We start from the raw sequence: 21,243 nt of genomic DNA, 5'->3' as shown, positions 1-21,243 counted from the left end.
TATGTATGTATGTATGTATGTATGTATGTATGTATGTATGTATGTATGTGTGTGTGCGTGCGTGCTTGGGAGAGGTAGCTCAGGGTTAAGAATATTTGTTGCTCTTGAAATGACCAAACCAAGGTTCGATTCTCAGCACCCATATGGTAGCCTCAGTTCCAGGGGCTCTAATAAGCATGTATATGGTACAGGCAAAACATTCATGCAAATAAACACAGAAAAGTAAAATAGGTATTTTTTTTTTTTTTTTTTTAGAAAAGAGAAAAGCCAGTATAATAATAGAGGGGGTGAAGAGATAGTGATTATGACGACACTTAGGGGGAAAAAACCTACAAACTTAACTACAGCACTTGTATAGCACTACAGTTCTATACAAAAGATGGGAATCAACTGGGTATATTTCATTTAGCTTTCCATTTCAGTCTCTCACAGGTGAATACATAAGTCTTGTTAGAGGACAGTCTGATGCTTGAATTTTGGTGCTAATAACAGACCCTCAAGATCTCACTGCACAAAAAAACCCAGAATTGCTAAAACAATCCTATAAAACAACAGATCATCTGGAGGTTTATCTCCATCCCTGATTTCAAGCTGTACTACAGAGCAACAGTAATAAAAACTGCATGGTATTGGCATAGAAACAGAATGGTGCATCAGTGGAATCGAATAGAAGACCCAGAAATAAACTCACACTCCTATGGATACTTGATTTTTGACAAAGAAGCCAAAACCATTCAATGGAAAAAAGCATCTTCAACAAATGGTGCTGGTCCAACTAGATGTCTACATGTAGAAAAATGAAAATAAATTCACAAATTTCACCCTGCACAAAACTAAGTCCAAGTGGATCAAAGACCTCAACATAAAACCAGATACACTAAACCTGTTAGAAAAAAAAGTGGGGAAGAGCCTAGAACTCATTAGCACAGAGAAAACTTCCTGAACATAACACCAACAGCAAAGGCTCTAAGATCAACAATCAATAACACCAACAGCAAAAGCTCTATCAACAAACAATAAATGAGACCTCATGAAACTGAAAAGCTTCTATAAAGCAAAGAACACTGTCATCAGAACAAAACGACAGCCTACAGACTGGAAAAGGATCTTCACTAACCCTATATCTGACAGAGGGCTGATATCCAGAATACATAAAGGACTAAAAAAGTTAAACAGCAAAAAATCAAGTAAACCAATTAAAAAATGGGGTACAGAGCTAAACAGAGAATTCTCTGTAGAGGAATATAGAATGGCAGAGAAACACATAAAGAAATGCTTAATATCCTTAGCCATCAAAGAGATGCAAATCAAAGTGACCCTGAGATTTCACCTTACACCCATCAAAATGGCAAAAATCAAAAAATCAAAAGACAACACATGCTGGAAAGGTTGTGGAGAAAGGGGAACCCTCCTCCAGTGCTGATGGGAATATAAACTGGTATAACCACTTTGGAAATCAATCTGGAGCTTTCTCAGACAATTAGAAATAGTGCTTCCTCAAGACCCAGCTTGAGGAACCACTCCTAGGCATATATCCAAAAGTTGCTCAAGTACACAACAAGGACATTTGCTCAACCAGGTTTGTAGCAGCTTTATTTGCAATAGCCAGAACCTGGAAACAACCCAGATGTCCATCAATGGAGGAATGGATACAGAAATTGTGGTATTTTACACAGTGGAATACTACTCAGCAATTAAAAACAAGGAAATCATGAAATTTGCAGGCAAATGGTGGGATCTAGAAAAGAACATTCTGAGTAAAGTATCCCAGAAGGAGAAAGACACACATGGTATATACTCACTTATATAGACCTATAAAATATATAAACATAATGAAATCTATACACCTAAAGAAGATAAGAAGAAAGAAGACCCAGGGTAAGATGATCAATCCTCACTTAGAAAGACAAATGGGATGGGCATTGGATGTAGGAGAAAACAAGTAACAAGACAGGAGCCTACCACAGAGGGCCTCTGAAAGACTCTACCTAGCAGTGTACCAAAGCAGATACTAAGACTCATAACCAAACCTTCAGCAGAGTGCAGGGAATCATATGAAAGATGGGGGAGTTAGTATGATGTGGAGAGGATAGGAGCTCCACAAGGACCAAATATATCTGGGCAGAGGGTTCCCAAGTAATGAGAACAGGGACCATTTCTGACATGAACTCAGTGGCATGCTCTTTGATCACCTCCCTACCACAGACCACAGAGGAAGACAATGCAGCCAGTCCTGATGAGACCTGAGAGGCTAGGGTCAGATGGAAGGGGAAGAGGACTTCCCCTGTCAGTGGACTTGGAGAGGGGCATGGGAGATGAGGAAGAAAGGGAAGAAGGGATTGGGAGGAAATGAGGGAGGGGGGGGTTCAGCTGGGATACAAAGTGAATAAACTGTAATTAATATAAAAATAAAATTTAAAATAAATAAATATATAAACCTTTTTATAAAATTTTTAAAAAGATCTGGTTACAGCTCTATCCTTGTTCTGTAAACCCTGTAAATAATGAAAGACATTATTCCTGACTGGTTAATAAAAAAGGGCCGGACCTGGGCAAGGCAGAAGGAAGAAGCATGGCTAAGGTTCCTGGGCTTTGGGAACAGGAGAATCACTGGAAACAGACAGACAGATGGAAAGAAAAGAGGAAAGAGGATGCCATGATGGGTTAGGGTGGAGAAGAAACCACATGGGCTGGGAAGAAGGACTCCGAGGATGGCATGGATGAAGAGAGATAGGCTAAACAAGAATGATTAAGATGGATGACATTGGATGGAGGCTAAGAGGTGGATGGTGAGGTTATTGAGACCGCATAGGTGGAATATCTGCCCAGCCCAATGTAAGTAAGGCAATTATAAAACCTAACAGGTATTTCTGTCTTATTGATAGTGATAGCACATTAAATAATATCGCCCTAATAATTATAGGGCTAATAATAAACATTATATAGCCCAACACCATTTTTTTTGCCAACAAATCACAAATTATCTCATATTATTCTTGCTCTATTTTCACTGTGAGGATTTCTCAGCTTCTGTTCTATAGATTATTTAAGCAGAGAGATGCCTGCCTGAGACATACTTCTACCTCATTTATGCCTTTATGTTTTTTTCAACCTAGTCCAAGATCTTAGAGTAAAAGCACCACACAGTACATTCTCTCTCCACCTATATGACAAGGAATTTTGCCTGGCACAGTAGTACAGAGCTAGCTTTAATGTCACAGGGAGGCAGTGGCAAGTAGGTTTCTGTGAGTTCAAGGAACGCCTAGTCTACAGAGTGAGTTCCATGATAGCCAGGGCTATATAAAGAGAGACCTTGTTTCCAGAAGGAGGAGGAGGAAAAGGAAGATGAGGAAGAAGGGGAGGAGAGAAAAAAGAAGGGGGAGGGAGGGAGGGAGGGAGGGAGGGAGGGAGGGAGGGAGGGAGGAAGGAAGGAAGGAAGGAAGGAAGGAAGGAAGGAAGGAAGGAAGGAAGGAAGGAAGGAAGGAAGGAAGGAACCTAAAAATGCTTTGATCCAGAAAGGCCTATAGTCATATATCAAAGCGACTTCATTTTGGTAACAGTGCTCCTAAATGTCAATAAAAGCCTAACTAAACCCTCATTTAACAGAGAAAAATATGTTCTTCAAATATTATTGTATTCCCTGTATCCTAATACACTCAATCTATACTCTGCTAATCAGAGAATAACAGCTTTTTTTATTTTCAGTGTTTTCTACATGTCTAAGATTATCATATGCTATTGAACATTTCCTCGCTATCAGTTCACTGCAAGGAGGACTCTTGGTTTATCTTCTATACAATTTGAATTCAACCCCAGAAACCATTGAAGATCACTAATTATATTTGTCACACTTTAAATTCATCTAATGTCCAAAAACACACTAACAATATACATTGCAATTCTATTTTTAATACTAAGAAGTGTTACTTTGTGAAAAAGAAAAGAAAAAGTCTCATTTCTCTTTATTGATATAAAGTACAATAACCAACTGTTTCTACGTGAATTATATTTTTATAATAAAACTTCCCAAAGAACCTAACTTTCTTTGGTATATTAACAAGACAAGGATTACCCATGAGAATCCATTCACTCTAAATATGCCACAGAAAATCAAGAAAATGTTAATCAAAGAAAGTGCAATAAATTTACAGAAAGAAAAATTATACTTCACCAACAGAACAAAATATTTCCTGACAATTGCTAAAATCTAGGATCCCTTATTTTGAAACCATATGGCAACCTGTGCAGAAACCTTTTACAATAAATGACCAATAAATGAGTTTAGTGCAAATGCAGCAGAAAGCAAAAAACAATGATCCTTTTCCCAAAGTCTATGTCATTTTAGAAACACTAGTATGTTCTCTTAATCTTATCTTTAATGAAAAAAATTATCTGGCATTAATACTCTAATATGAAAAGTACTGAAATTTATCCAGTACACTAATTTGCAAGATTATAACTATATCAAGAAAGAAAAAAAAACAAAAAACAAAAAACAAACACACGGAACTGCACTAAAATGAACCTTTCAAGCACTTCTGCCGGAATAACATAGGCAATAAAGAATATTCGATATTAAATGAAAATTGACATGGTAGATAAATGGTGGAATATGTCTCTAAACCATAAAATTTAGCTGTAAAACTACAGAAAATATCAAAGAATACATTTTCACATGTAATTTCTCTAAAGCCAGCACTCATACGCCTGGTACACGTAGATGACAGCACATACCTATAACCCAGAACTTGTATGGCTGAAGCCATGAGTTCAAGACTAACATGGGTCACAATTCACAGTGAGTTCCAATGCCAGCATGGGCTAGAGACTCTGTCTTGAAAAACATAAATTAAACAGAAAAATTGCTTTCTCCTTTTCTACTTTGCACAACCATTAAAAAAAAAAAAGATAAGCAAAAATAATTGTAATAATTTGGTACTGATACAAGAAAATTTAAGAGCCAATTAAGAGTCTATTAGTAATTATATAAAGTCTTTAATTACAAATGGTATTTCCAAAACTTAATTGAAATGAAATGTTAACAAGCCAAAACCAAAAATATATAGTATAAACCAAAACAGAAGGTCAATAACTGTTCAACAAGAACATTAGAAAGAAAAAATAGGTCATTATTATAACAACCATTCTAACTGAAATTTTATGATTCCTAAAGAAGAACATTTAAGCATAATTCCCACATAACAAACAAGAGCATCTTTGTCATTTCCATTGGTTTTTACACTTCTACAAAAGTGCCCAGGCTTAATCTCTGTCACAACCGTTCTCTCAACTTCCTAAATATTTGCTTGACAGCCCATGTCAAGGAACAACAAAATTTTAATATAACAAGGCCAAGTGTAAGTTTTGGAAAGTATATATATACACACACACACATGCACAGCAAAGAAAAGATCATTTCCAAGTAACAATATCAATACTGAATTAAAAGGAGAAAAACAAACATCTGTGAAACATTACTTGCAGGCTTGGGATACAGTTCAATGATACATCAATTGCCTAGCATGTTAATCCCCAGTATGACAGCTTAAAAAATTATTTAAAGTAAAACTTGTAGTGTCTGTTAAGCTAACATTCAAGTTCACAATGGTAGAAACAAAATAACTTTTCTATTAAAAGACAGTAACTTTCCAAAATTTCATAATATATTTCCTATATTCGTACATACTTTTTTTGGAGGAGCAAAACATGATTCTATTAAGTTGCTAACCCTTACCCTTGCCTCCCCCCTCCCCACAAAGAAACTATGTGAGTTTACATACATATTAACATATAAATAATAAGAAAGGTCCTAGGGACCTCAGCTGAAAAACATCACATTTCCTACCACCTCCCCTTGGGAGCTAGAGAAGGACCCATTTAGGTTTGGCAGCATGAAAAACATGGATGCCAAGTCCTGACATCACACACATTCATACTATAGAAATGAGGAACAACTCCATTACTTGACCTCCAGGTCCAAAACTAGAACTACCATCAATCACAAGCAACAGCTGTGCCTATGCGACTACAGTGTACCTGAGGACAGGCCCACAAACATATTCTAGCTACAAGACCACAGCTAGAATCCAAGCAGACAAATCCAAGTATCCAGGGAAGGACACTGCAACAGCCACAGTGTTAGAATGACAATTATTATGGACAGAAAGCTTCAACATTCGGTTAATTCAGAACAATGACAATTCCGGCAACATCGATCCAAGTATCTCTTAAGTTAGGGCTGACAGACCCTAGAAAGAGGTATAGCATTTCCTACAACATAAGGATATCAACAGATGCATGAACAGGCCAGTGCCACTGGAACTGGGTTCAACAGGACCTGAGGACATACTCTTGTACAAGCCAATATCTATTGAAAATTCATAAAATTACTTTCATGAACACTAAAGTTTAGACTACTGAGCATTTATTACATATACAGGAATTACAAGAAAATTATACTTTTGAACTGATTTATAACCAAAGAACCCACTCAACTACTACACTAGATCTTAACTAAACAATAAAGTATTTTCCTGTAAAAGCTATGCCTCAAAAATGGGAGCAATATCTATTACACCAAATGGGAGATGTGCAGACATTAAGGAAGAATCACAAGAAATAATGCTCTAGCAAAGCAACTAGAAAAGAAAAAGATATGCAAGTTGCAGTATTATACTTCCAAAGGAACACATTAATTCACCAGCAACAGATCGCCATGGGGAGGAAATCGATGAAATGCCAAAAGAAGGACTCAAACAAATATGGAAGAAACTCATAAGATGCAGGGAAAAAATAAAGTAATATAACAATGAGAGAGGAAATTCATGACACTAATGAAAAACCAAGTAAGAAGAAACAAAAGAAATACTGAAATTGAGAACTTTCACCACTGAAACAAAAAATATAACTGAGAGCAAACATAAGAAAATAAACTACTGTAAAGAAAGAATGCCTGAAATTCTGAACAAGTGTGAAGGAAGAAAGGAAAAAAAGAGAGAGGCAAGGAGTGAGCAAAGACCACGAGTCATGTGACTCAAATTGATTGAACCAATATTCTTATTTTAGAAATTATAGCAGAAGAAAATGAACAAGGCTCTGGAACCCAGTTAGTGAAGTGTAACAGCTGAAAGCAAAACAAAAGGAGACCTAAGAGCAACCTGACCATCTGGATTAGCAGAATCTGTACACTCTGGATTCACTGAGAGGTAAACACCTGATGTCAACCTCTGACCTATACACATGTGTGCACGCACGCACACGCACTAACACAAATAAACACAAACATACCAAATATACACTTACAATAAAAAGAGAGACAAGAAGGCCAGTATATACTGGTGAAATGAACACATTAATATATTCTAGGATCAATCACATGCCAGGTCACAAGTCAAATCTCCATAATTTAATTTTTTTTAAAAAAAACTACAATTACATCGTGTATCTTCTTATGCAACAATAGAATGTAACAAAGAAACAACAGAAAGGATCATGGAGAACATACAAGTTCATGGAAATAAATAATGATTATAAATAACCAAAGAGTAATGGAAGACATTGAAAAGACTTAAATTAATGAAACAAATGAAAATTAAAACTTGTGGTAGACAGAAAAGGCAGTACTAAGAGGGAGGCAAACACACAACACCAAAAAACCAAAACTGTCTCTTGGAGCTGGAGAAATGGGACTTGCTCATGCAGAGAAACCAAGTTCAGTTAAACCAAGTTCAGTTCCCAGCAACCACTCAGGGAGCTTAAAACCAGCTACATAAATCCAGTTCCAGGGAATCAATGCTCTCTTCTGGCCTCTACAGGCACCTGCACACCCATCTCTCTCACACACCCACAGCCACATGGGGTGGGGGTAGGGGCAGACAGAGACAGACAGACAAAGAGTGAGACAGAAACACAGAGAGACAGAGTCCAGAGTGGGGAAAAAGAGACATCAAATGAACAACCTGATAATGCACTCAAGGAGACAGAGAAACAAGAACAAAACAAGCTAAAAGTAGAAAGAAATTGGAACAGAGGATAAGTAAATAAAAATATACTTAAAACCAATCAAATAGTGGGTACATTTTAAAGATAAAGCTGAAAGCCATTAAAGCAATTAATGTTTTAAAAACGTGAGAACATACCCGGCAAAGTGATACACAACTTTACAACTTTAGTCCAGCACTCAGGAGGCACAGGCAGGCTGATCTCTGTGAGTTTGACGCCAGCCTGGTCTACAAAGAGAGTTCCAGGACAGTCAGGGCTCCACAGAGAAACCCTGTCTCAAAAACCAGAGACAAGGGGTGGACGGCAGATGAAAACAAAAGGAGACCTAAGAGCAACCTGACCAGCTGGATTAGTAAAGTAAATAAGTAAAGACAGAGATGAAACAGTCTATTGAGATCAAACAGTCATCTCAATAGAGTCAGAAAAATACTTTAGTACAATTCAATGGGTTCTTTAAAATGATCTATAAATAACATGAGGGAACATACAATCAAAACACCAAGATTCCTGGGTGGTAGTGGTGGTGGTAGATGTCTTTCATCCCAGCATTCAGGAAGCAGAAACAAGTGGAGCTCTGAGTTTCCGGTCAGAATGGTCTACAGAGTGAGTTCCAGGATAGTCATGGCTACACACAGAAACCCTGTCTAGAAAAATAAAACAATAAACAACTTCCCTCCCCGCAAAAAACCAGAACAAACAAAAAAATCACCAAAAGAGATATATGAAAAAACAGCCAATGCTACACTGAATGGAGAAGAGCAGAAAACCATTTTCTCTACAATTTGAAACAAGAAAAGGATGCCAATAAATATGCCATTTAATATGGCCAAAATCTGAGCAAGAACAATCAAAAAAGAGAAAGAAACTGGAAAGGAAGAACTCAAATTATCTATGCCTGTAGATAATGTGATTGTAAATAGGAAAGGCTAAATTCACCACCAAAAATTTGTTAAATCAATACATTAAGGAGTTTTGGTATATAAAAGAAGCACATAGTACTAGAAGCACATAGTAACTCAGGTGGTACAGCACTGCCCAGCATGCAAAAATCCTGTGTTATATGTCTAAAACTGCATATGCCAAGCATGGTAGCACACACCTGTAATACCAGGATTCTAGGTGGCAGCAGGAAGATCACAAGTTCAAGATCATTCCTGTTTATACATACCAAGTTCAAAGCCAGTCTAAGATGTATAATAATATACTTTAAAAATAATAATAAATGCACATAGTTGAGTGTCACAACAGACTAAGTATAATGTGTTCCAATGTGATTTGATTAAAAAAATAATAATAAATAAAGCCAGGCATGGTGGCATACTGCTGTAATCCCAGCACTCTGGGAGGCAGAGGCAGGTGTATCTCTGTGAGTTTGAGGCCACTGGTCTACAAAGTGAGTCCAGGAGAGCCAAGGCTCACAGAGAAACCCTGTCTCGAAAAACAAATAATAATAATGACAACAATCCATAATGCCATACAAACACTACACTCTTTTCTCTTTTGTTTTTTTAACCTGACTACTATGCATTTGGTCTTTGGCTTTTGTTTGGTTTGGTTTTCCTGAGACTTAGGCCTTGAATTTAATCCTCTGGGTTCAGTATAGTAGACGGTAAGAACCTATTATTTTTAGGCTTCCTGGTTTACACAGAGAGCCAGGTCTATACTGAGAGACCTTGTTCCAAAATAAATAAGACAGTGAAACCTGGAGAGGTAGTTCAGTGGTTAAGAGCAGCTATTGCTCCTGTACAGGACTGGGGTTTGGTTCTAGAATTCATGTGGCAGCTCACAAACATCTGTACATTCCAGTTCTAGGAGATCTTGATGTACAGACAAAAGCAAACAAAATACCCATAAGTATTTCTTTAAGATGTTAAATATAAAGATGTTGATGAGCTAAAATAAAAATCTTTAAATTGGGCCAGTCATCTAGATAGCTCAGCAGGAAAAGGCTCTGTCACCAAGGTTGATCTCCAGGCCAACATGGGGATACATACAAATTGTCCTCTAACCTCCTCATGCATGCTGTATGGCTCATGCTCATCCATCAGCGAAATAAATACCATCTTTTTTACATCCTTACATTTTTTTAAAGGCTTAAGTCAAGGATAGTCAATAGAATTGGGAATAGAGGATCTGCTAAGATGGCTCAGCCAATAAAGGTGCCTGGTGTCAAGAAAATAACCAGAATTCAATCCCCCCCTTTCTCCTCTGATATCTGCATTATAACAAGGTAAGTGCACACTCTCACAAATACACATTTACATGAGCACATAAACAGCGTACAAAATAAACTAAAATGTAATTTAATTTAAAAAAATGGTAGTATACTAGTATAAAATAAAACTTACTTTAAGAATGTTTTCTGACATTTACAAACAAAAGTACCTTGGGCACTATCTTTATTTACTGTGCAAAATTACAAAGATCATTTGTATAATTCCTAGAGTGCTTAAATCTCATTAAAACTTAAGACTAATTCAATACTGTATCCTAGGAACACTTCAAGAAATAGTACAAACAGCAGTAGCACATTGATTCTTACACTGAACCTACAGAGCATGTTCCAGGAAAGCCAGGGCGGGAGAGAGAAACCTAGTCTCAAAAACACCACTGAATGAAGGAAGGAAGGAAGGAATCAATCAATCAATCAATCAATCAATCAAACTCACTACATGAAGCTGAGCATAGAGGCACCCAACACTTTGAGGCAAAGGCAGGAGGACCTCTGTGAGTTCAAGACCACCATGGTCTACATAATGAGTTCTAGCCAAGGCCACCTAGAAACAGTCTCTAATTAGATTAGATAGATAGCATCAGATGTAGTTCATAATTCTCATTTCATTTGATAATTTTTTAATTTAAGTGTGAAGTATTTAATTTTTGAGTTAACTGAAATATAATCTTATACAAATTACACCCTTGGTGTAAATTATCAATTTTGTGTTTTGAGGGGTTTCCACTATAGTACACATTTAGTAAATAATTCTACCAAGTAAAATTTCACACTGGATAAATGTTAGAAGATTGTAGGACAGGACGAGGGATGCTTAAATCCCTGGATTCTATCTACTTCACCACACAGATAATGAAGTGGTAAAAAGTACAGGAACAAATAGGCAAGCTCATCCTCCACCACATATTAAATTCTCAAAAACAAAACCAGATCAAGCAAAAATTGTAGTTAAATATTTGTTTCTTCTACTCACTTCTGTGCTCCCTGAGACAACAGCTTTGTCCACGTTCACTAATAATGGCTCTTCCATTTGGCATATTCCCAGTGACCACTCCACACATCGATGATGGGCCCAGCAAGTGCCTAAAATAAAGAAAAAAACGAAGCAATAAACACTAAAGGTATTAATGCAACTTGGGTGCAGGGTCACATGGCTATAATCTCAGTACTTAGGAGGCTGTGGTAAGAGTCATTCAAGGCCCGCCAGCACTATAAAGTTATGTGAGTTTCAGGCTAACGAGGACTATAGAATAAGAATTATCTCAAAAATGAAACAAACAAATCAAGATGTGTAAAAATACAATGAGTTCTTATGTGATTCCATTAGCCTTTCTCAAACGGGCTCTGACTATGACTTGGGAGTTGAGAGTAAATATTTGGGAACCTTTCAAGAATGCAAAATCACAGAGCATAATTGAGACTCATTAAATCAATATGTCTTGTGCTACAGTTCAGTCATACATGCTTTAATAAGCCTTTCAGGTGATTCTGATGTACACAGAAGTTTGGGAATTATTTAACTACTAATTATTTTTCCACAAACAAAATACACTTAGTCATTTTACTTAAACACTGTTCTATTTAGTATCTTCATATAAAATGAAAAGAATTACTTAATACGAAGTTAATGACAAGAGGAGTATGGCAAATTAACAACATCTACACTTCTATTCCTCTCAATCCCAAGGAAGAACACCCATCTGTTTAAATTTTCCACTGGACAGCATTTGCCCTACCATCAGTTCAACTGCAACTGACTCAATTTCAAACAGCGCCATCTCCTGTGAATCACCATATTGTTATAGTAAGTAAAATACATGAGGCAAAAGCCTGCACTTCACTCCCATCAGTAAAAGGCCTGGCATAAAATGCTTCCTACGTTTTCACACAGCTCTTTAAAGTTTTCTCTTTCAACTGTCAAATACCTATGATAATCAAATGCCTAATCAAGCCAACTTAACTATAGCACTTTTTGTGTCCTACTTAGATGATCCTACTTATTTCTAGAATTTACTATTGAAAAAGCAGCAAAATATAAATGATCCCAGAATCAAGTGGAAACTGTTACTGAAGAGAGGTCCCTACCTGTGGAATCAAATAAGGCTTGGACATCAATGGCATCTGGAAGGCCAACCAGACTCAGTTCATCCCACAACTTGCCAGCCTGATCCTCAGAAGAAGTCTGGGTGCTTACACTTACACAAGAAACTACATTCTGCTGGGGAGATCTCTCTCTAAAAGAAAATTACATAAGATACAAGCTGTGAAAGAACAACTAGAAAAATCATATCATTTTATAACAATGAGTAGAAGGTATCTCAAATCAGCTCTAATTACCAGGTTACAGCCACAAAAATTTGAAGAATCCATTGTTCTTATTATTCACAATATTAAAGTGGATATTACACTATTTCATGTAAGCAACAGTTAAGAAATTATGACAATTGTAGTTATAAAATCATTTTTTTTCCATTCGTTAACATACATAACTCATTCTATCCATGAACCCATGTTTTAAGAAATATAACGAAATGGGTTTTTTTTTTCAGTTTTACATGTAAAACATGAGAAAATTTTAACATGCATTATCTTAACACAGAATTGGCAAGTAACTTAGTGTGCAAACAGAATATTTCCCAGGAAAAATGAAAACCTGTTTGAGTATTAAAAAGGAAGTAAAAATGTGAGCTGCAGCTTCCTCGTGGTCCCATGACAGATGTCAACAGCTGCTTTGTGGCATGATGTTGAATTAATCTCAAGACTGCCCCTCACCAATTAAAAGCAAAACTGACACTAAAGGCCTGGGAAATAAGAAAGATAGCATAAGAGAAAAAAGTAAAGAACAATGTTGAATGAAATGTTTATGACATGGAAGACTTGGGGCCTGGCAAACCATAACACTAGCTATTACTTAACACCATTTGGTAAAAACAATTATTATATTCAATATTAAATATGGAAAATAAAATAATTACCACTAAAACTTCCCCCTAAAAATCTAATGCTTAAGGTCATGAGATTTTACAGTAAGTCACTATAGGACATAGGTTATAACTCACTGGACTTTTAAATGCTGGATATTTATCATGAGTCCTATTAAAGAGAAAATTAGCATAATAACTAAAGATATTAAACTTTTTATACCTGGAATTACTGTAAGAAAAAAGGAACAACATAGCTCAATAAGTACATTTAATTATCAAATATATTTAAAATAACTGGTAATTTCAGTTTAGCATTACAAATGCACTGAAATGTTGAAAATGCTATAATAACTTTAAATTCAAATTTGAATAATTGGCTATTGAAAACTCCTCTCTCCAATTCTACAAATGCCCTGTTTATTACTACCTTTGCTATTTTATTGGGGAAAAAAAAAAAAGCAGAGTAAACACTACATTGTGTTTAGCATATTAACGGCAAGAGAAATTAAAAAAAAAACAAATAAATGAATAAAATCAATGGCATGACCAACCAGTCTATTGCTTATCAGTTCCTAGCCAAAAGCTTAGTCAAATTCAGCATTCCCATGTATTATGTCAACAAAAAGGATGACAGCAGGAAAGAGATTGAGAAGCCAGTTGCAGGCTGGAGAGATGGCTCGGCAACTAAGAGAATTTGCGTTCAGTTTCCAGTACACATGTGAGGCAGCTCATAACTGCCTAAAACTTACCAGAGAACCTATGACCAGAGACACACATAAAGACATATAATTTAAAACAGTAACAATTTAAAAAGGAGAAGCCAATTGAAATACTCACAAAATTTCAAGCTATAAACATACACAGAAAGATCAAAATTAATTAGCTATTTATACTTCAGTAGTAACATACATTTTACTAAGCTAAATTAAACTATCTACCCTTACAAGATTGCCAAACATTCTCTGCATACACTAATGAACTTTTTATTATTATTTAATAAACTTAGTAAGTACTAATTAATTTCAACTTTTATTAAGCTTTATCTACTTTTATAAAATTATCCAATCTCATAAATTTTTTCATTCAAAATTTAATAGAAAATTGTTTATAAAATAAATAAATAATGCCAAATTCTATTTCCTACAAAAGAATGTATAATTGTCATTATTCAAGACAGAACACAGAAATGTAAGATATAGCCTGACCTACACCATTATATTTGCTAACTACTGATAGACATTATAAGCTTGCTGGACTTTTGGTATATCATATTAACATGTGAGAATTCAGTTGATAGCAAAAGTAAGGTTCTTACATATGACCTACCTTGAAAGCAGAAAAATCATAACTACAAATACAACACCTCTAAGCTTCCTTAAATCATCCCAACTTCAAATTCTTTATGAAAAAAAAAATCTTACATTTCACTTTATACTTTGAATTTTCAAATACGGTAGCAATTTTAAATGATAGGAGAGCACAACATTCTTTAACACTTAAACATCCATAAAAGACAAAGAGACTCTTGGAAAATTATATCGTCACCCTCAAAAGACAGAATTGGTCAGGATTCCAAGCTAAATTAATTTTAATTATTTGTTTATTGTGTGTGCAAGATACGTGTGTGTGCATACCACAAGTGTATGAGAACTTGTGCAAGTCAAAAGAGGACACTGGATACCATAGAACTGAAGTTGTGAGCCACCACATGAATGCTGGGAATAGAATACAGGTGCTCTGTAAGAGCAGTAAGTACAACCTAGCCATTTCTCCAGACCATAAATTAATTTTTTAAAGGGTGTGTGTATATGTGCGTGTGTGTACATGCACATGTGTGAGGCTGTAATTACACATGTGTGAGGGTGTCAAGAGAAGCTAGAAGAGAGAGTAGAATATCCTGAAGTTCCTTACTGCTGGTAGTGAACCTTTTAACCTGAGTACAGACTACCAAACTCTGGTCCTCTACAAAGAACAGCAAGTGCTCTTAACATGTTGACATATAGCCATGTAAACATTTTAATTTTTTTTTGCATTTATTCTTTTTTTATAAATTCCTTTTTTTATCTTTTTATTATTAGTTACATTTTATTAACTCTGTATCCCAGCTGTATCCCGCTCCCTCATTCCCTCCCAACATTTTAATTTTTTAATAGTACATTCTATAACAGGGATGAAAACAAAGGCAAAGAAGGAAGTGACATATTTTAATGAGGTTATAGGCTAGCTCAATATCCTCCAAAACATATGTATTCATAAACTGAGAATAAAAAATAAATGACAGAATGAATGGATGATAAGAGGAATATGAATAGTGTTGAAACTCTGGTTTGGGTACAACATTGCATTCTTACAAATAAAAGCCAGTAGGCAAGAAGGAAAGGGATAACTACTTCATTATGTTTTCTTCCTTCCATTTGTAAATTCCATCTGCACCCCTCTGGCTTATGCTGTCTTTATTATATTTTCTTCCAGAGAAACTTTTGTTATCATACTAATTTTGATAACAATCATGTAAAATAAAAAAAAATTTTAAAAAAAAAGGAGAAAACAACCGTTTGCTGGGTCAGGGGTAAATCAAAAAGTTCTATATAAATATGTAAAATAGAATAAAATCCTGTTCAATACTAACAACCACAATTATAAATTAATAATTCAAAATTGCTTACTTTCTCTGTCCTCTTTGTCTTCGTGGAGCTGAGTTCTGTATTCTCTCACAGGTCCCACTGCTGTTGTCATCGATGTCCTTGTTAGAAGGATGATCTTTCCAAGGTAAGATAAGTCCAGGTGTTACTCTGAATTGTTTCAAGTCTCCTTGTCCTAAGGAACTTTTCTCCCCACAGTAACAAAAAGCGCAGAGCTGTTCACTGGTAAAAATTAAGGAAGGAAGACAGTGAAGGAAAAAGTAGCTTTATGCAATGACCTTAGTTATATTTTAAACTAAGTTTTTTAACTATATTTTCCAGACACTATATTATGATTATATATATTTGCAATTCTACTTCTCTATAGCATAATTTATTGGAAGATTTAATTTTTTTTCTGTGAGAACATGTTTAAACTTAACAGATTTCTTGAGAACATTTTAAATTTATAGAAGATTTCATGTGATGATATAAAGACACTATTTTAACCCCACATATATAAACAGTGTCCCCATGAGAACAAATATAAGCAAATGTGGTTGCTACAACTAGCAAGTGAATATTGACCTCAATACTGTTGAAGTTCACAGTTACTAGACTCTCATCTGGATCACTACTTTGTATTTAGCTGTCAAATCTCTTTAGTCTCTCAGTTAGGATAAGTTTTCAGAGGATCCTTGTTTTAAATGTTTCCTTATACATATTATTTTTTATTTTTTATATTAATTACAGTTTATTTACTTTGTGTCCCAGCTGTAGCCCCCTCGTTCATTCCCTCCCAATCCTATCCTCCCTCCCTCATCTCCTCCTTGCCTCTCTCTAAGTCCACTTATAAGGGAAGTCCTCCTCCCCTTCCATCTGACCCTAGCTTATCAGGTCTCACCAGGACTGGCTGCAATGTCCTCCTCTGTGGCCTAGCCAGGCTGCTCCTCCCACAGGGGGGTGGGGAGGTCAAGGAGCTAGCCATAGAGTTCATGCCAGAGACAGTCCCTGTTCCCCTTACTAGGGAAACACACTTGGATACTGAGCTGCCATGGGGTACATCTGAGCAGGGGTTCTAGGGTTATATCCATGCATGGTCTCGGGTTGGAGAATCAGTCTCAGGCAAGCCCCTGTGCCCAGATATATTTGGTCCTTGTGGAGCTCCTGTTCTCTCCAGCTCTTACTAACGCTCTCTTCTTTCATATGATTCCCTGCACTCTGCCCAAAGCTTGGTTATGAGTCTCAGCATCTGCTTTGATACACTGCTATGTAGAGTCTTTCAGTCCTCTATGGTAGGCTCCTATCCTGCTTCTCGTTTTCTCCTGCTTCCAATGTCCATCCTATTTGTCTTTCTAAGTAAGGATTGATCTTCTTACCCTGGGTCTTGTTTAGCTTCTTTAGGTGTACAGATTTTAGTATGTTTATGCTGTCTTGTCTTAAAGGTCTAGTATCCACTTATAAATGAGTATATACCATGTGTGTCTTTCTGCTTCTGGGATACCTCACTCAGGATGATCTTTTCTGGATCCCACCATTTGCCTGCAAATTTCATGAGTTCCTTGTTTTTAATTGCTGAGTAGCATTCCATTGTGTAAATGTACCACAATTTCTGTATCCATTCTTCCGTTGATGGACATGTGCATTGTTTCCAGTTCTGGCTATTACAAATAAAGCTGCTACAAACATGGTTGAACAAATGTCCTTGTTGTGCACTTGAACATCATTTAGATATATGCCTAGGAGTGGTATAGCTGGATCTTGAGGAAGCACTATTCCTAATTGTCTGAGATAGCGCTAGATTGATTTCCAAAGTGGTTGTACAAGTTTACATTCCCACCAGCAATGAAGGAGGTTTCCCCTTTCTCCACAACCTCTCCAGAATGTGATGTCACTTGAGTTTTTTGATCTTAGTCATTCTGATGGGTATAAAGTGAGGTCTCAGGGTAATTTTGATTTGCATCTCCCTGATTACTAAGAACATTGAGCATTTCTTTAAGTGATTTTCTGCCATTCTACAATCCTCTACAGAGAGTTCTCTGTTTAGCTCCATACCACATTTTTTAATTGGATTACTTGATTTGTTGCTTTTTAACTTCTTTAGTTCTTTATATATACTGGATATTAGCCCTCTGTCAGATGTAGGGTTGGTGAAGATCCTTTCCTAGTCTGTAGGCTGTCATTTTGTTTTGACGACAGTGTCCTTTGCTTTACAGAAGCTTTTCAGTTTCATGAGGTCCCATTTGTTGATTGTTGATCTTAGAGCATGTGCTGTTGGTGTTCTGTTCAGGAAGTTGTTTCCTGTGCCAATGAGTTCTAGGGTCTTCCCCACTTTTTCTTCTAACCAACTTAATGTGCTGGTTTTACATTCAGGTCTTTGATCCACTTGGACTTTAGTTTCGTGCAGGGTGATAAATATGGATCTACTTTCAGTCTTCTGCATGTAGACATCCAGATGAACCAGCCCCATTTGTTGAAGATACTGTCTTTTTTTCCATTGAATGGTTTTGGCTTCTTTGTCAAAAATCAAGTATCCATAGGTGTGTGGGTTTATTAGTGGGTCTTCTATTCAATTCCATTGATCCACTATTCTGTTTCTATGCCAATACCATGCAGTTTTTATTACTATTGCTCTGCAGTACAGCTTGCGATCAGGGATGGAGATACCTCCAGATGATCTGTTGTCGTACAGAATCGTTTTGGAAATTCTGGGTTTTTTTGTTTCTCCATATGAAGTTGAGTATTTTTCTTTCAAGGTCTGAAAAGAATTGTGTTGGTATTTTGATGGGAATTTCATTGAGTCTGTAGATTGCTTTTGGCAGAATGACCATTTTTCACTATGTTAATCCTACCTATCCATGAGCACAGGAGATCTTTCCATCTATCTTCAATTTCTTTCTTCAGAGATTTGAATTTTTTCTCAAACAGGTCTTTCACTTGCTTGGTTAGAGTCACACCAAGGTACTTTATGTTATTAGTGGCTATTGTGAAGGGTGTTGTTTCCCTAATTTCTTTCTTGGCCCTTTTGTCTTTGGTATACAGGAGGGTTTCTGATTTTTTTGAGTTGATTTTGTATCCAGCCACTTTGCTGAAGGTGTTTATCAGCTGAAGGAGTTCTCTGGTTGAATTTTGGGGTTGTTCATGTATACTATCATATCATCTACGAATCATGATACTTTGACTTCTTCCTTTCCGATTTGCATCCCCTTGATCTCCTTTAGTTTTCTTATTGCTCTAGCTAGGACTTCAAGTACTATGTTGAAGAGATATGGAGACAGTGGGCAGCCTTGCCTTGTCCCTAATTTCAGTGGGATTCTTACAAGTTTCTCTCCATTGAGTTTGATGTTGGCTCTAGGCTTGCTGTTTATTGTCTTTACTATGTTTAGGTATGTGTCTTGTATCCCTGATCTCTCCAAGACTTTAAACATAAATGGGTGTTGGATTTTGTTGATTGCTTTTTCCACATCTAAGAAGATGATCATGTGGTTTTTCTCCTTCAGTTTGTTTATATGATGGATTACATTGATGGATTTCTGTATACTGATCCATCCTTGCATGCCTGGGATGAAGGCAAGATTTAAATTTATTTACATGCAGGTATCTGTAATGTGTCTATAGGCTCCTATCAATGTCAGAAAGGGACATTAGATCAGATCTGGAGCTGGAGTTACAGACTGCGATTAACCACTCAACACTGGTATTAGGAACTGAACTTAGGTCCTCTGGAAAAGCAGCAAGGAATCTTACCCACTGAGCCCCCTTTCTAGTCCCTTTGAAGTGGTTTTAATTATTTATTTATTTATTTACTTATTGTTGGGGTACTAAGAATCAAACCCAAAGCTTTACATAAGTCTCTACTACTGAAGTAGCTCTAAACACAGCATGAATTTTTAAAAATATCTTTGTGGATCCAGGTATGGATTCTCATGTGTGAACAGTAGCATGAGTATGGCATAAAATGCATGTGGAAGCTGTAGGACAATCTAAGGTATTGTTCTTTGCTTTCTACTTTTTTGAGATAGGGTCTCTGGATTTTTCCCAATGTGTACACCAGCTTAACTGTTAGCCAGGTTCCAAGGATTTTAGTGTCTCCATCTCCCATCTCCCATAGGAGCACTGGGATTACAGAATGGTGTACCACAAAATCCTGCTTTATATAGGTTCTGGTGATACAAACTCAGGTCCTCATACTTGCATGGCAAATACTTTATTCACTCAGCCTCCTCAAAATAAACGTAAGTATTAAATCCAAGTATGCATGTCAAAAGAAAACCTAAATATTAAATCTGACAACCAAATACCTGGACTCTGTAAGGCCTATGCTAACAATGTTTATTTAGTATTTTATAAACATCCTTTATATATATACTATATACATATATATGTACCACACAGTATGTATGAAGAAAAATAAGAAAAGGTTTAGTAAGTTTTTGAGTTGTTAATGGATTAAAGGACTTGGAAAACTAGCTGGATGAAAATAAAGCCTTTAATACTCTGAGGCTAGTCTCTATGAGGATGTTAGAGCAAACACATGACATTATCCATCCGTGAAGACCAACAAACTCTTATCTCATCATGAGTGTGCCAAAATGTAAACTAAGAGCTTCAGTTTAAAAGAAATGTAAAAATATTGATATATTACCTGCAACAAAGATGACACACTACTGCACAATACTAAAGTACTGGACACAAACAAGAATATTCTGCAATATCTGCTCAAATCCTCAGTAAAAACATTATTGTGAAAATAAAGTCTACTAAACTTAAAAAGAAACAATTATAATAACACACCTTACAGAACTTCTCCTCTACAATATTTTTATGAATATGCATGAACTGATGAATGTAAACACACACACACTCATCACAGCACTACTGTGTGTGATAGAGAGGGTCTTACTATTTAGTGTGTAACAAAAGGCTGGCCTGAATTCACTATAAGAATTGTCCCTCCTCACTATGTCTGACACACTTGTACTTTTTAATAAAGAAAGAAAATATTCTAAAAATAGATAACATATTAGGCTGCAAAACCTAATGTATTAGAAATTATCAGTATCAAACAGATAATAATCCTTTTGGTCAAAATGCAAATCAAAGTATATAAAATGAAGCTAAAATCCGAATCAAAAGAACAGTTATAAACTTATAGAAATTAAAAGTTTAGATGTTAATTTAAGTTTTCTACAAAAAAGGCTGACCAAATTTCAAAGAGGACATAGACAGAACAACAGAAGAAAGAAGACTAGGAGTTGGAGAGATACGTCAGTGGCTTCAGACCTGTTGTCCCAGAGTCTAGCTGCCAGCACGCACACAGCAACTCACAACCATCCATGGCACACGTGTACTACACATACATGCATGCAAACAAAACACTTGCATAGGAGGGAGAGATAGGTAGATAGAGATAGATAGATAGATAGATAGATAGATAGATAGATAGATAGATAGATAGATAGAT

At 36.1% G+C, this 21,243-nt stretch overlaps 1 protein-coding gene across 12 annotated transcripts in view; it reads right to left on the bottom strand.

Annotated features, from left to right (window-relative positions):
- Positions 1-21,243, bottom strand: part of Kmt2c (lysine methyltransferase 2C) — a 224,138-nt gene that overhangs the window by 123,524 nt on the left and 79,371 nt on the right. For all 12 annotated transcript variants that reach the window (XM_055612928.1, XM_055612931.1, XM_055612930.1 and 9 more), the window contains exons 4-6: positions 15,825-16,022; positions 12,320-12,468; positions 11,208-11,317 (exon numbers count right to left, since the gene is read on the bottom strand). In XM_055612928.1, the coding sequence (XP_055468903.1) occupies positions 11,208-11,317; positions 12,320-12,468; positions 15,825-16,022 (457 nt within the window). The remainder of the gene's footprint in view (positions 1-11,207; positions 11,318-12,319; positions 12,469-15,824; positions 16,023-21,243) is intronic.

Source organism: Psammomys obesus, unplaced genomic scaffold (genome assembly GCF_907164565.1).
Source record: "Psammomys obesus unplaced genomic scaffold, mPsaObe1.curated_primary_1811, whole genome shotgun sequence".
In the NCBI taxonomy this organism is placed as follows: Eukaryota; Metazoa; Chordata; class Mammalia; order Rodentia; family Muridae; genus Psammomys; species Psammomys obesus.
Note: the sequence above shows the minus strand (reverse complement) of the source record. Positions and strands in the feature narration are given on the sequence as shown.